General features: G+C 45.4%; 1 protein-coding gene across 2 annotated transcripts in view; it reads right to left on the reverse strand.

Moving 5' to 3' along the window:
• The window catches only part of ARRDC1 (arrestin domain containing 1), a 54037-nt gene that overhangs the window by 7167 nt on the left and 31102 nt on the right, over positions 1-15768 (reverse strand). For both annotated transcript variants that reach the window (XM_079962179.1, XM_079962178.1), the window contains exon 3: positions 584-634. In XM_079962179.1, the coding sequence (XP_079818305.1) occupies positions 584-634 (51 nt within the window). The remainder of the gene's footprint in view (positions 1-583; positions 635-15768) is intronic.

Below are 15768 nucleotides of genomic sequence, written 5' to 3' on the forward strand. Positions count from 1 at the left end.
TCCTCCTCCTCCTCCTCTTCCTCCTCCCTCAACAAAGGCAACATTGAGATGGAGTAGGAGGCGGCGCAATCTGACAGCTACTGGACTTGGCAGTAAGCAGCAAGGTAGACAGGTGGGGGCTGGCTGAAAGCAGACTGTGGTTGTTAGAACAACACCTCATTCACATTCATTCACTTGACACAAAACCATGGGTAGCTCTTGCACAGGTTTTGGAATTCCCACCCCACAGAGGTGCATCTGACATCTTCATTGAATAGTTTTTGTCGTATGCTGAAAATAAACCTCTCTTTTCTGTCCGCTGATGCAACTGAGACCCACCACACTCCTATGATTTTAACTTAGTTGTAAGCTGTTTTAACAGTGTATTTTAAATCATTGCAGCCTGCCGTGGTAAGTTAGGGTGAAAGGCAATAATAATAGCAATATCTGACAGCAGTTAAGCACTTGCATGACACCCCAGGCAACCCTGTGATTGTGCTCACAGGACATTAAAACCGAGGTTATAGGAAGTCTGAAGTCACTGTTCAGTCGCAGTCCTGGAAATCAATGGGAACAAGAGAGCAAAAGAATAAATTCACTATACCTGGAAGCAGGAACTGGAAAGGGAATGTGTGCTCCCCAGCTGCCAGGACCCCTGCAAAATATAAATGCAGAATAAGTGTAGGTAAAAGAAAAAGCCAGCAGGGAACTGTAAAACAGGACTTAAGAAGAAACAGGCCACATGCCCATCTAGACCCACATCCTGGCCTCACAGTGGCCAGCCAGGTAGCCTCAGTGAGAGGCTCAAAAGGAGGGCCTGAATGCAAACACCCTTTCTTCACTAGTAATTCTCAGCAGCCTCTATCCAGAGGCATATACTGCCTCCAACAGAGGAGACAGAACGAAATAAGAGCATGGGTCAGGCTAGTGGCCCATCTAGTACAGCATCCTATTCTCACCTTGACAAACAAGATACCTGCGAGAAGCCCAGAGGCAGGACCTGAGCACCCTCTGCACTTGCAATCCCAGGAACTGTTATTCAGAGAGGGTGGGGGGTAGAACGTAAAAAGAACCCTGTGGCTGGATCAGGCCAAAGGCCCATCTAGTCCAGCATCCTGATCTCACAGCAGCCAACCAGATGCCCCATCTTACAGGAGACTTTTTAATATATATTAATGTTGCAATACATATATGAGATGGGACACGGGTGGTGCTGTGGGTTAAACGACAGAGCCTAGGGCTTGCCAATCAGAAGGTCGGTGGTTCGAATCCCCGCGACGGGGTAAGCTCCCGTCGCTCGGTCCCAGCTCCTGCCAACCTAGCAGTTCAAAAGCATGTCAAAGTGCAAGTAGATAAATAGGTACCACTCCGGCGGGAAGGTAAACGGCATTTCCGTGCGCTGGTCTGATTTACCAGAAGCGGCTTAGTCCTGCTGGCCACGTGACCCAGAAGCTGCACGCCGGCTCCCTCGGCCAATAAAGCGAGATGAGTGCCACAACCCCAGAGTCGTCCATGACTGGACCTAATGGTCAGGGGTCCCTTTACCTTTACCTTTCAAGACATTAGCTGTAACAGCACGTGTATGACGGAATCTGTCCCATTTCTTCATTTTCTGAATAGTTGGGTGGCACTTGGGTCTTGCTTACAAGTCTCCCGTAAGATGGATTTTGATTAGATTATCAACCCTAATCAAATTTGGGCCACCAACCTGGATGGCTTCAAAAGAGGATTAGATATATTCATGGAGGAACAGGCTGCTGGCCACGATGCCTCTGTTTTACCTCCGCTGTTGGAGGCAGTCCGCCTCTGAGTGGCAGATGCTGGGAATCACAAGGGGGTGGGGAGAGGGGCTGTTGAGCTCAGGACCTGCCTGTGGGCTCCCTTATTGAGGTTTCTAGTTGGCCACTGTAGGAATAGAATGTTGGACCAGATGCAGGTCTCTTTTTACATTCTGCCTCTTACATAGAGTACAATGGTACTTCTGCTTGTGAATGGGATCCGTTTCGGAGGCCCGTTAGCAACATGAAAAGAGCGCAACCTGAAGCGCCATATCTGTGCAGGTGCGCGATGCGATTTGGTGCTTGTGTGCATGCGTGAAGTGCAATTTAGCACTTCTGCGCACGCGGGAGTGGCAAAACCCGGAAGTAACCCTTTCCGGTACTTCCGGGTTGCTGAGGGACGTAATCTGAAAGAACGTAACATGAAGCGGACGTAACATGAGGTATGACTGTAGGAAATTTACTAGTTGCTACTTCAAGTTAATTAATAATCCACAGGCCTTCAACATCTCACATGAAAATGTTTGACTTCATACGACAAGGGTGAAGGAAGCTCAGTTAAAAAAAAAAAAAAGAACACCAACTAAAAATGTATTTCTCACTGTTCAATTTTTTTTTTTTTAAAAAAAAAGATTAGGATAAATGCTGTCACCAGCATACCCTTTAGTAATACAAGTACACTCTAAATGTTGCTTGTAGATCTCCATAGCTTGGGATGCAAATGAAGACATGTGAGAAACTGAATCAGTTCCCATTTCATTGTGACTCTACCCAATTAACACTTCCCAAAGGCAGCAGATGAACCCAATGCATCTATCATTTGAAATTCACACCCCTCCAAATTTTGCAGGGCGGATCTCCAATTTTTAAAAGTATGTAAAAAAATAGAGTATATACTTGGGGAAAGTGTACATAAAAATACTGATGAAAGCAATATAATAACCTATACTATATTAGGGGAAACTGGCTGCAAAAGTGCAAATTTTAGACAAAATTACACACAATTTGCATACATCAGAGGAAATGCAAACTAAATCCTAATATGTTTAATGGAGTTTATTCCCATTTAAACTGAGAATGGCAACCAGACAGACTTTGCAACTCAGTCCCACAAGACTGTATATTCGTGGTCAGGAAAAGCCACAAACCACTGGGTGGTCCATCCTGGGAACAGAATGGCCAAATGTGCAAAATGAATCTGGTTAGCTTGTCTTTATAAAAATAATTAACACGCTACAAATATGATTATCACACAATCATCATATCATACAATCAATATCACAAAATAACAATATCATAAAATCATATCACACTGTCACACATTCATCCAATCATATGTGGGGGGTATCATTGAGGGCTATTATATCTGATGATGTTATGATGTGATTGTGTGATATGATATTATGATATAGTGATTTGTGATATTAAGATTGTATGGCCTTGTGATGTTGTGATATCTATATGGTGTTGTATTTGTATGATCGTATGATTGTAAGATACAGTGGTACCTTGGGTTACAGACGCTTCAGGTTACAGACTCCGCTAACCCAGAAATAGTACCTCGGATTAAGAACTTTGCTTCAGAATGAGAACAGAAATTGCACGGCAGCAGCAGGAGGCCCCATTAGCTAAAGTGATGCTTCAGGTTAAGAACAGTTTCAGCTTAAGAACGGACCTTCGGAACGAATTAAGTTCTTAACCCGAAGGACCACTGTATTGTGATCTTATGATTGTATGATAATGTGATCTTGTGGTTGCATGATTTAATGATATGGCTGCAAAATATGGTTGTATAATATCATTATTGTGTGATATTATGATATGAACTTGTAAACAGGGGCATTTGTGAGGGTGGTTTGAGGGGAAGGTCCCAAGTGCTGCCTCAGGGGGTACCCAGGACCAAGAGACATGGGTGCTGAAGGAGCTGCTGCAGTGACCAACAACACCTGTGCCATGTTCGTCTTCTTGCCCAAGAAGGTGCAAAACTATACTCGGTTGCCTTGCTGAACGAGAAGGCACAGCAACTTGAGCTCACTTAGCCACACTCTGAGCTACTGGCCAAAAGGAGGAATTCCTTGATATAGCAGAATGGATTGTCCTGGAGCAGTGATGCAGATGAGGCCCCCTAGGACCCAGACATGTAGGACGCGGGTGGCGCTGTGGGTTAAACCATAGAGCCTAGGACTTGCCAATCAGAAGGTCTGCGGTTCAAATCCCCGCGACCGGGTGAGTTCCCATTGCTCGGTCCCTGCTCCTGCCAACCTAGCAGTTTGAAAGCACGTCTAAGTGCAAGTAGATAAATAGGTACCGCTCCGACAGGAAGGTAAACGGCGTTTCCGTGCGCTGCTCTGGTTTGCCAGAAGCAGCTTAGTCCTGCTGGCCACATGACCCGGAAGCTGTACGCCGGCTCCCTTGGCCAGTAAAGCGAGATGAGCACCGCAACCCCAGAGTTGGCCATGACTGGACCTAATGGTCAGGGGTCCCTTTACCTTTACGAGACTGGGCAGGAAGCTGAAAGGCCTTCATGCATGGGTGGATTTTTCATCCCTCCAACTCCCATCAGCCCCACACAGGATGCCCAATGGCCAAGGATCCCATGATGGCTGGATGGGAGCTGTTATCCAACAATGTTGGCTACCCCAGTGTGCTCAGCTTCAGGCTCTTCTTGTCCTACAAATTGGCTGAAATATAATACCCTGCCTGGCCACTAGGGGGATCAGCAGTAGCTTTTCAAATATAGGTATAAATACAGGGTGAGTCCTTTAAAAAAAGTCCTGTGGATACAGAGTACACATGTTCCACGCGGCCTCTTTTAAAAGACTCACCCTGTATAAATTAAGCTCGGTGCAGTCACCTATTGTCTAGTTCTGGCATACTTGAAAAATTAACTGTACCTGTACACCACACCATCCCCTCCTTAGACAGTACAGTGGTACCTCGGGTTAAGTACTTAATTCGTTCCGGAGGTCCGTTCTTAACCTGAAACTGTTATTAACCTGAAGCACCACTTTAGCTAATGGGGCCTCCTGCTGCCATGCTGCGCCGCTGCTGCACGATTTCTGTTCTCATCCTGAAGCAAAGTTCTTAACCCGAGGTACTATTTCTGGGTTAGAGGAGTGTGTAACCTGAAGCGTCTGTAACCTGAAGCGCATGTAACCCGAGGTACCACTGTAATGCATATTGCTTCACAGCTGGAAGAGCCATAGTTCACAGGCAGAGCATCATGCTTTGCATGCAGAAGGTCTGAGGTTAAATCCCTGCATCTCCAAGTAGGATTGGGTGAGATCCCTGCCTGAAACCCCGGAGGAGCTGCTGCCAGCCAGTGTAGACAATATTGAGCTACATGTGCCAATAGCCTGATGCAGTATAAGGCAGTTTCCTGTGTTGCTGAAGCCTTGCTGTGTCTGGGGGCCCTCCGGTTCATTCTGCTTAGTGCAACTCTGTACATACAGCCCAGAGGCCTTCCTTGATGGCACCAATGACTCCTCCTCCAAAAGGTGTATAGAGGAGCACAGCTTAAAGGGGAAGCCACCCCTTGACCTCTGTGCAACTTTTTGAGGAAACAGCTGCAGCGCTGTGCTAAATGCATCCCAGCATGACTCCAAATTTGTAACCACTGGGGAATGCAAATCCCATACAACTGTAAAAGGAAAAATAAACTGCTAAGATTTTTTTAAAGCATGTGAAAGCGGTCAGCTGAGCAAAGACTGCTAGAACAGGGTGGTCCCCAGGGCCGGATTTAGGTTCGATGAGGCCCTAAGCTACTGAAGGTAATGGGGCCCTTTATATGTGATATTTTAGGGAGCTGGCTAGCAGGTGGGGGGCCCATTACTTACATCACAGGAGCCTACAGAACACAAAACACTGTTGCTATATGTAGGTTTTATTTTATTTGTTTTTCATCTTATATAGTGGTACCTCAGGTTAAGTACTTAATTCGTTCCGGAGGTCCGTTCTTAACCTGAAACTGTTCTTAACCTGAAGCACCACTTTAGCTAATGGGGCCTCCCGCTGCCGCCGTACCGCCGGAGCACAATTTCTGTTCTCATCCTGAAGCAAAGTTCTTAACCTGAAGCACTATTTCTGGGTTAGTGGAGTCTGTAACCTGAAGCGTATGCAATCTGAAGTGTATGCAACCTGAGGTACCACTGTATTTTGGAAATGTACATCCAGCTTGTTTTTTCCTTTAAATTTTTTTGGGGGGCCCAAGAGAGTGAGGCCCTAAGCTATAGCTTGTTTAGCTTATACGTAAATCTGGCACTGGTGGCCCCTATTTAACTGAAGAAGTAAGTACCTTTATGTGAAAGTAGAGTACATTGGTACCTCGGGTTACATACACTTCAGGTTACAGACGCTTCAGGTTACAGACTCCGCTAACCCAGAAACAGTACCTTGGGTTAAGAACTTTGCTTCAGGATGAGAACAGAAATCGTGCTCCGGCGGTGTGGTGGCAGCAGGAGGCCCCACTAGCTAAAGTGGTGCTTCAGGTTAAGAACAGTTTCAGGTTAAGAACGGACCTCTGGAACTAATTAAGCACTTAACCCAAGTTATACAACTTAAGAAGAACTGCTTGCTCCTATATAGGGCCCAGTATAAGGCTGGCTGTTGCTGAAGCAACATTAGAGCTCTGCTTCCCTCCCCTCCCCTCCCCAACACTGTACTGTATCTTTGTTCTCTTCTGGCATTTAGTGTGAGCCTTGCACAAGGAAGTTTAGCATCTCCTTGCTGTGGCAGAGGTCAATGCTTGCAGCAGGACAACTACCTTTTCTCCACAACCCATTATTTGAGTACTGAGCCCATCAAAATATCTCTCTCTCTCTCCCCTCCCCAACAAAATATTTCCCTTGATTGTTGAGAGAACAGAATAAAACTTGGTGTCTACAGTCTACTGTGCAATTCTGTTTACAGAGCAAACAAAAGCCTAATCCCCACCCCAGAGGGGGAAGAGGAAAAGATGCAATTGACAGCACTCACAATACTCGAAGCAGAAGCTCTCAAACACTGAGAGTTGTTACTAAAAAGAGACTTGCTGGTTAGTGACTTTAGGCAACTTCACAGTCAATGAGAGTTAAGCAGACAGAGGGCTCATCCACAATTCTGCTTGTCCCACTGCACAAACATCAGTCGGGTTTTCTGTGCATTTATGTTTGTTCTGATTCAGTGTTAATCAGTGGATTAAAAAGCAGCAGAATGAAAAACCACTCAGGCTCGTGCCTGGAAAGCATAGGACAAGTGGAAGTTTGGATGAGCCCAGGGAGTGATGCATTTGAGAGATGCCTTGGGGTGATGGGCCAAGGTTTGCACACAGTACAGGGGAATGCAAGCCTGCCTTACAAGAGGGTTGTTGCAAAGATGAATGAATGTCTGCCAAGTTCTTCACACATTCTAAAGTGTGCTGTGCTAGACGCCAACAGCAATACTAGGTTGGTGTTGTTCTCAGAGGTTGAGGTTTGAACCCCACTCCTGCTGTGTCCTCACTAGGAAGTCTGCAGCAAAGCCACTTTCAGCTTCTTGTCTGTGTTATGGGTGGGGGGAGAGATATTGACAATGACCTACCCTAGAGGGTTGTTGTAAAACGCTTATAAAAGTAATGTGAGCTAGCAGCAGGAAATGCTGGATCCATGTACAGTGGACGCTCGGGTTGCGAATGTGATCCGTGCGGGATGCACATTCGCAACCTGCAGTGTCGCGTCTGTGCATGTGCGGTTGTGATTCGGCGCATCTGCACATGCACGAAGAGTGATTTAGAGCTTCTGCGCATGCGCGACCGCTGAAACTCGGAAGTAACCCGTTCCGGTACTTCCAGGTTTCGGTGGTCCACATCCCGAAAAAACACAACTGGAAGCAACTGTAACCCAAGGTATGACTGTAAAGAAGCCCATAGCTCAGTGGGTAAAAGCCCCTGGCATTGCATGCATAAAGCACCACTGTCAACCCCCTGGCATCTCCAGCTAAGGGCATCAAGCACAAAGGCTGGGGGTTGACTTCACCCCCAGGGCCTCAGAAAGAAGTTCAAAACTCAAGCAGATACTATTGGGCTAGACTCTTCCCAAGTCACCTTGACTCTGCTCAAGTTACCTTGGTCCAAGAAGTCTTGATCAGAGAAACAAGCCCTTTTTCCCCTCCAAGATTTGCTCAAAATGCCATTTCTCCCCATTAAAAATAAAAAAAAAGTCTTGATCATGGCAGACAGGAGTTCAGTGTATAAAACTCTAAAAACCATTCAGGGCTTACTTCATTCCCAGAAGCCTGAACAAAGGGCTCAGTGTCTCCCCACACAAAAGCTTTTCCTGAAATTTGTTCACAGCTAAAAATACCTCTGAGAGAAAGTCATTATGCCTAGAGGCTGCTAGGTCAGATTCCACCTGTAAATGCCCCCTCCCATTGTCCCCTTTGTCCAGGGAGGAGACAGGCAGGGGCTTAGGTGGGAGCAGTGAACTCAGTGGAGAGATAGCTAGGAAACTTCTTGGAGAGCGTCATGCCTTATTTCTGCAGAAAGCCATATGGAGCTTTCATTTAGAAAGAAAAGAAAACTGAGCAGTATATATTGATGGTCTGCCAGTGTAAGCAAGGCTTAGAGCAAGATTTTCTGGTCGAGCCCCTCCTCCTGCTCCAGGCACAGACAATAAAAGCAACAAATATTTTGAAGGATGATTTGTTGGTTTTTCGTCAAGTTACACACTAATTTATCGTTGAGGTAATTGAAATACAGTGGTACCTCAGGTTACAGACTCCGCTAACCCAGAAATATTACCTCGGGTTAAGAACTTTGCTTCAGGATGAGAACAGAAATCGTGCTCTGGCGGCAGCGGGAGGCCCCTTTAGCTAAAGTGGTGCTTCAGGTTAAGAACAGTTTCAGGTTAAGAACGGACCTCCGGAACGAATTAATTATTTAACCTGAGGAACCACTGTACTTGCACAGATTTCACCAGCCAGCAAGATCAGGAAAGAAGAGGTTTTAAAGATTGTTTAAAAAACCCGAACATGCCAGAGCTACAATTCCCAGTAACCCTAAACTACAGTTCCCATGTACGCAGTCTCAATAGTTATAGTGGGAATTCCTTGCAGATTACCACAGTGCCTGGACACAATCAATCAGGTTGGGTATCCACAGCAGTGACAAGAGGAGAAATGACCACAGGGAGGAGAGCAGAGAGAAGAAATGCCATGATGCAACTGCAGTAGCACAACCAGCCACTTTCACCTGCCCCACCTGCAACAGAACATGTCTCTCCCATTTCGGTCTCTACAGCCACAGCAGGCGCTGCAACTCTCCAACAGTTTGACCCCCGAAGATGCACTCCTCCATTGTCTCCTGAGACAGACAGATGCCAACTCAAAACACACACAAAGGCTGGGGAAACTCTGACCTATAACTCCCATCAACTCTAAAACTTGGGGCTGATAAGAACTGGAGTCCATCAGCATCGAGAGGGGTCAAAGGTCTCTCAGCTTTGTTTTCCTTTAATTGTTGGGAGTGTGGCAGGGATAAGGCTTGTTCTTTTTATTGTATGTACAGTTGGATGAGAGTTGGGGGGTTCTGTTGTATATCATTTTAATTTGGCTTTTAATTAATTTTATCCATTTCAATTTATTTCATTATTAAGTGTCACTGAAACATCTCCCCCCCCAATAACGCGATTAACCAATAAAATAACAAGCCAAAAATCCTAAACTCTGAATTCTCAGCCCATTGACATTTTCCCCCCTGTGATGCTTTTTATTTGATTTTCTTTCGTTATACAATTACATATTCCAATCTATACTTTAACTTACGTTGAATGTAAAACAAATCCAAAAAATATCCACATTTCTTCACCCGTGACTTCCCACAACCACACTGCAGCTTCTTCTATTCTATTTTTCTTTTCATTTGTGTTGATTACCTTTGTTATCTCATTTACACACAATAAATAACATATCTATCTGAATTTTTACTTTGTGAAATTTAGTCAATACATATCAAGGGTTTGATTTGGGAACAATGTTTTATAATATATTCTTCCACACTTTCCCACTCTTTTAAGTCTTTGGTGTGATTGTTGCCCGATTACCACTGACACAAGGCCGGTACCTTTGCTGTCTTGTTTTGTGTGCCTGCTAAAAACACTTCTGTTTATGCACGCCTCCCCAGACATGTGAAGTTGACATATATTTTAATCTGTATTTTTACCTTATAAAGCATACTTTTAATTGTTGAGTTTACTCGTTCTGCTCTTCTTAAGACTTGTTTTTTTGCTGACAATTCCAATGTTGATATACTTTGTAAACTGCTTAGAGGACTTATACGCAGTTAAGCGGAATCTGTCTTTTGTTAAAATACTAATAGTAAAATGCACACTAATAGTGGGCTACTAATAGTTGTAACAAAACACAAAAACTTGCTATCCACCTTTTGAAATGGCAACAGAAATATTTGGCGTCTTTCGACCCTGAAGGTCGAAATATAAGCAAGAAATATAAGCAAGCCCCTGATATAAGCAAGAACCCTCTCCCCCAGCGCTACCTCCTTCGCCCTCTCCCCTCTGAGGTGCAGATAAGTCTGTGGGATAGAGGCCAAGTTTCCATGGCTTTGAATGCAAGCATATCTCTGCGCCTTTCCCATCCCATCCAGGTGGCTGCTACCTGCCTCACTGGCCACACTGCTGAATTGTTCCCTAGAATATAATAACAAGGCACAGGTTGGATGCTTTGGAGGAGGCGATCTGGTTTCAGAGGAGAAGAGACACTCGAAACATGAGCAGCAAAGGTAACTTCATCATTTTCTGTGAGGGAGGCTGTTTGGGAGCTGCAAGGAGCCAAGAGTGGCCAGATCCTGTCTGCTAGAGAAGAGGAACTGCATTCCGTGGAGCAACAGTCAAGGGGCTTGGAACACCCACTTGGGAACAAAGCAGCTTATTATGTTCCTTCTAGCTCAGTACAGAGCAGGCTTGTCCCAACTGTTTCAGCCCCAGGACCCACTTTTAACCCAAGCTTGCATTGGGGAACCACTGCTTAATCCTTTACCATATATTTACATGATGCTAGTAGGGCTGAGACATCACCTTGCCAACAAAGGTCCGTATAGTAAAAGCCATGGTTTTCCCAGTAGTGATGTATGGAAGTAAGAGCTGGACCATAAAGAAGGCTGATCGCCGAAGAAATGATGCTTTTGAATTATGGTGCTGGAGGAGACTCTTGAGAGTCCCATGGACTGCAAGAAGATCAAACCGACCCATTCTGAAGGAAATCAGCCCTGAGTGCTCACTGGAAGGACAGATTGTGAAGCTGAGGCTCCAATACTTTGGCCACCTCATGAGAAGAGAAGACTCCCTGGAAAAGACCCTGATGTTGTGAAAGATGGAGGGCACAAAGAGAAGGGGACGACAGAGGACAAGATGGTGGGACAGTGTTCTCGAAGCTACCAGCATGAGTTTGACCAAACTGCGGGAGGCAGTGGAAGACAGGAGTGCCTGGCATGCTCTGGTCCATGGGGTCACGAAGAGTCAGACACGACTAAACGACTAAACAACAACAAGCAGGGCTGAGAATGTCCCCTGTCTGAAACCCTGGAGAGCTTCTGTCAGTCAATGAAGACAATACTGAGCTTTATGGACCAATGGTCTGACTCAGTATAAGGCAGCTTCCAGTCTTCCTATTCACTAGTCATCTGCCCACTAACCAGTTAAGACTGCATATATTCAAACCTGTTTTGGCTTCTACATCCGAAGGTGGAAAAGGAGAATGAGATAGAAAGCTTATCATTTGAAGCAAAAGCAAGCTGGTCATATCCACTGCGACACTCCTGTATCACACAGTCATGGCTTCCCTAAAGAATCCTGGGAAGTATATCTCATTAAGGGTCCCAAGAATTGACTGGAGACAGAATCTCCATCACAGAGCTAAAGTTCCCACAGTTCCTTGGGAAGAGGGACTGAGTGTGATGACCTATCCTGAAATTGTACCTCTGAAAGGTGCAATTTATTTATTTTTAAACTTGAGGTAACCTTTTCCCCTTACCTTTTAAAAATTAAATAATAATTATTTTTTGTATGGGGCCGGGGGCCGGAATGGATATACTCCCAAAGCCAAAAATCCACTATATCAATATTCAGTAAGTTGTGGCCGTTTCTAATCCAAACCATTGTCTGCTTGAGTTTATTATTCATATCTTACATTTAGCCACTGCCCAGGGAGGGGGGTGGCACTATGACTGGCCCCACAATATACTAACCAAGCAACTTTGTGGTGAGTTCGCCCACCTTATTTTTCAGGGGAAAAACAACTGGTGAGGTGAATAGGGGTCTCTTGACAACTTTCAGAACTATGGTTCTCAGGGTTCTTTGAGGAAAGTGGCATGACAGAATCAAGGGTTGAAAAGAAGCCGTCTTACATTCTCCATTCTACGATTCAATAAACCAAAGGCTTAGTTGAACTAACAAGCATACAACCTTACTGGAAACCAATTTGGTAGTGTATTGTGTGTGTCATTAGGTACACACACACACACACACACACACAGAGAGAGAGAGACTTGGCACAAATGACGATGCAACAAAGTCAAAAGGGATAGCTGTGTGTGGAGCATACAGCTCCAATACAAAACTCCCTCAGCTACCAACCCAGCCAATCTTAGTTTTGACACGAGGGAGGGAGGGAGGGAGACTTCTACCCAGTTTCACATGTGAAGACCCACCTGTTTATACAAGAAACCAAGAACCACCTGTTGGGTCAGGCCTGCATCCTGTTCTAGATCCAGGTGCCAATTAGAGGAGGTGGGAGTGAGGTAGGGAGAGCCAGGAGGGCCTTTGGGCCAGAGTCACAAGTTTAGACATTTGTTATATATTTATACACATCAGCCCAAACGTGATGCACTCTTTCAGCTTAAAGCTCCAAATTTCAGCAAAGTATAGTTGTGATTTAGTAAGAGACATGCATTCTTTCCCCCCCCCCACCCCCATGAGTCATCAATACTTTTTTTTCAAAAATAGCCAGGGGCATTGAAAGCTGGAAGTGGCACAGGCCTCTCTGGACCTCCGAGAAGGTCTGCTGATGGACCTCTGTGGTCTGAGTCCGTCTGGTGACTCAGCTCTTGTGCATGTAGTAAGCTGCTGTTGAGAGGTTTATGTGACGCACGAACAACTCCACCTGGTTGCAAATGGAGGTGATGTCAGAGGAAAGATGGGAATTCAGACACAGAGGATTAGACATAGCCAGGCTTGTATCTGCACATGTGGCTTCAGCTTGCTGTCTGAAGGCATGGAAGAAGGAAGGGACCTTTTTGGCTTGCTTTCTGGAGTGCAGACAGACTACCCAGCCAGTGGGTCAGTGTTGCTTCCCCAAAGACTCTGTGAAATGTGTTATAGGAACTAAGGAGGTCCAGGTGCGCCCAGAACTACCATTCCCATTAACCTGGGACCAGTTTACCTGAAAAATCACCTTACCCCATAAAGGCCTGTCCAACCACTCCATTCTGCAGAGCAGGCAGGTGCCACGTAACGCTCTTTCCGCATTTGTAGGAAAACAATCTTTTAGTGTGGCAGCACCTGCACTTTGGAACTCCCTGCCTATTTACATCAAGCATGGACTTCCACCATACTCTTTTTGGTGCCTGCTAAAAACATTTCTGTTTAGGCAAGCTTACCCAGACATGTGGGTTAAACCACAGAGCCTAGGACTTGCTGATCAGAAGGTCGGTGATTCGAATCCCCGCAACGGGGTGAGCTCCTGTTGCTTGGTCCCTGCTCCTGCCAACCTAGCAGTTTGAAAGCACAAAAGTGCAAGTAGATAAATAGGTACCGCCCCGGCGGGAAGGTAAACGGCGTTTCCGTGCGCTGCTCTGGTTCGCAAGAAGCGGCTTAGTCATGCTGGCCACATGACCCGGAAGCTGTACGCCAGCTCCCTTGGCCAATAAAGCGAGATGAGCACCGCAACCCCAGAGTTGGCCACAACTGGACCTAATGGTCAGGGGTCCCTTTACCTTTATCCAGACATGTAGAAAGCTGACCTGTATTTTAATCTGTTTTTAACTATTTTTGCAAGTTTAAATTTTCTTGTTTTGAACTGAGTTGGTTAAAAAAAAAAAATCAACAAAACTGGTTTTCTTTCTTTTTTTTGTAAACAGCTTTGAGGTTCTTTTGTTTTTGTCTTGCAATCAAGTACAGTAGTATATATTTTTTTCTGAAATAAGTAAATAAAATAAAGTTTGAGAGCACTCCGGGACCAGAGCTCAGTGGCAGAAGGTTCAGCCCACGGCATCTTTAACTAAGAAAGATCAGGTACTGAGAAAGGCTTCTGCCAGAGAGCTGCTGCCAGTCAGGGCTGGATGAACCAACTACTGGTATGTGGCAGCTCCCCCCATGATCCTAGGAGACTCTGGTAATCAATTCCAGTTCTCTTTTTAAAATTATTGCTGTTATTATGTATGATCATTATCGGTATTAGTAGCAATAAGTACCAGCAGCCTCATAACCACCCAGAAAGGATCACAACAGCATCATCAAAGCAAGCACTTCTTGTAAAATAAAAACAATATTTTTAGACCCTGCACATCAAAAGCAACTAGAGCAGCTTCAAAAGCAACTAAAAACACCTCACCATAAAAACACAAAATTACCAAGCGTTAAAAAAAACAAAAAGTAGGGAAGAAAACAGCAACCTTTTTAAAGAAAATTGAAGAACCAGCGGTGCAGTCCCCAAAAACTAAAGTTAAGGGGTGGGGTACAATCCCTTGGAGGGTGGCCACTTGTGCATTGAGGGGGGGGGAGGGCAGGGGAGGAAATAGGGCTTGCTGATCAGTAGGTCAGTGGTTCAAATCCCCGCGACGGGGTGAGCTCCCGTTGTTCAGTCTCAGCTCCTGCCCACCTAGCAGTTCGAAAGAACATCAAAGTGCAAGTAGATAAATAGGTACTTCTGGGTTTGCCACGTGCGTATCCTGAAGGATACATAACAAGAGGGGCACGTAAGTAGAGGTACCACTGTATATCTCAAATAAAACATAAAACCATATAATAAAAACCACATTTAAAAAGTTAAAAAGAACAATTACACCTACAGCAGTCTATGTAGTCTTTGCCTCTCCGGGACCCATCAACTGCATTGCTTTCCCATAAAACTAGTACAGTACTGGGACTACATTTCCCATCAGCTCCAGCCATCGTGGCCAATTGTTAGGGATCATGGGAGCTATAGCCCATCAACATCTAGAGGGCTAAAGGTTCCTTTAGCTCTGCAAATGAGGCTGTGCTAGAGCTGTGTCTTAATTGTGTTAAGAGGGTCACGAGATTGCACATAGTTTCCCCTTGCTCACATATCCAATTCCCTCTGTTTGCCTAACTGGCTAGTTATCCCTGGCTACTTGTTCCATCAAGTTAACAATGGTTAACACCAGGCTTCCTCAAACTCGGCCCTCCAGATGTTTTGGGACTACAATTCCCATCATCCCTGACTACTGGTCCTGTTAGATAGGGATCATGGGAGTTGTAGTCCCAAAACATCTGGAGCGCCGAGTTTGCCTATGCCTTGGTTAACACTGATCTGGGCTCCCACCCAGGCCCTGATGTCAGTTAGCAGAACTGCAGTAAAGATAGGACTAATGTAACTATTAAAGGTTAAAAGAAAAAGAAAAAAGGTAAAGGACTCCTGGACGCTCAAGTCCAGTCAAAGGCAGCTATGGGATGCAGTGCTCATCTTGCTTCAGGCCAAGGGAGCTGGCGTTTGTCCACAGACAGCTTTCCAGGTCATGCGGCCAGCATGACTAAACCAGTTCTGGTGCAACAGGACTCTGTGACGGAAGCCAGAGTGCACAGAAATGCTGTTTACCTTCCCACCACAGTGGTACCTATTTATCTACTTGCACTGATGTGCTTTCGAACTGCTAGGTTGGGAGAAGCTGGGACAGAGCAACAGGAGCTCGCCCCATTGCGGGGATTTGAACCACTGACTTTCCAATCATCAAGCCCAAGAAGTTCAGTGGTTTAGAGCAAAGTGCCATCCACTCCCTCTAATGTAACCACTAAGCCTGGTTAAGATA

This window comes from Podarcis cretensis, assembly GCF_951804945.1.
Source record: "Podarcis cretensis genome assembly, chromosome: Z".
NCBI classification, from domain to species: Eukaryota; Metazoa; Chordata; class Lepidosauria; order Squamata; family Lacertidae; genus Podarcis; species Podarcis cretensis.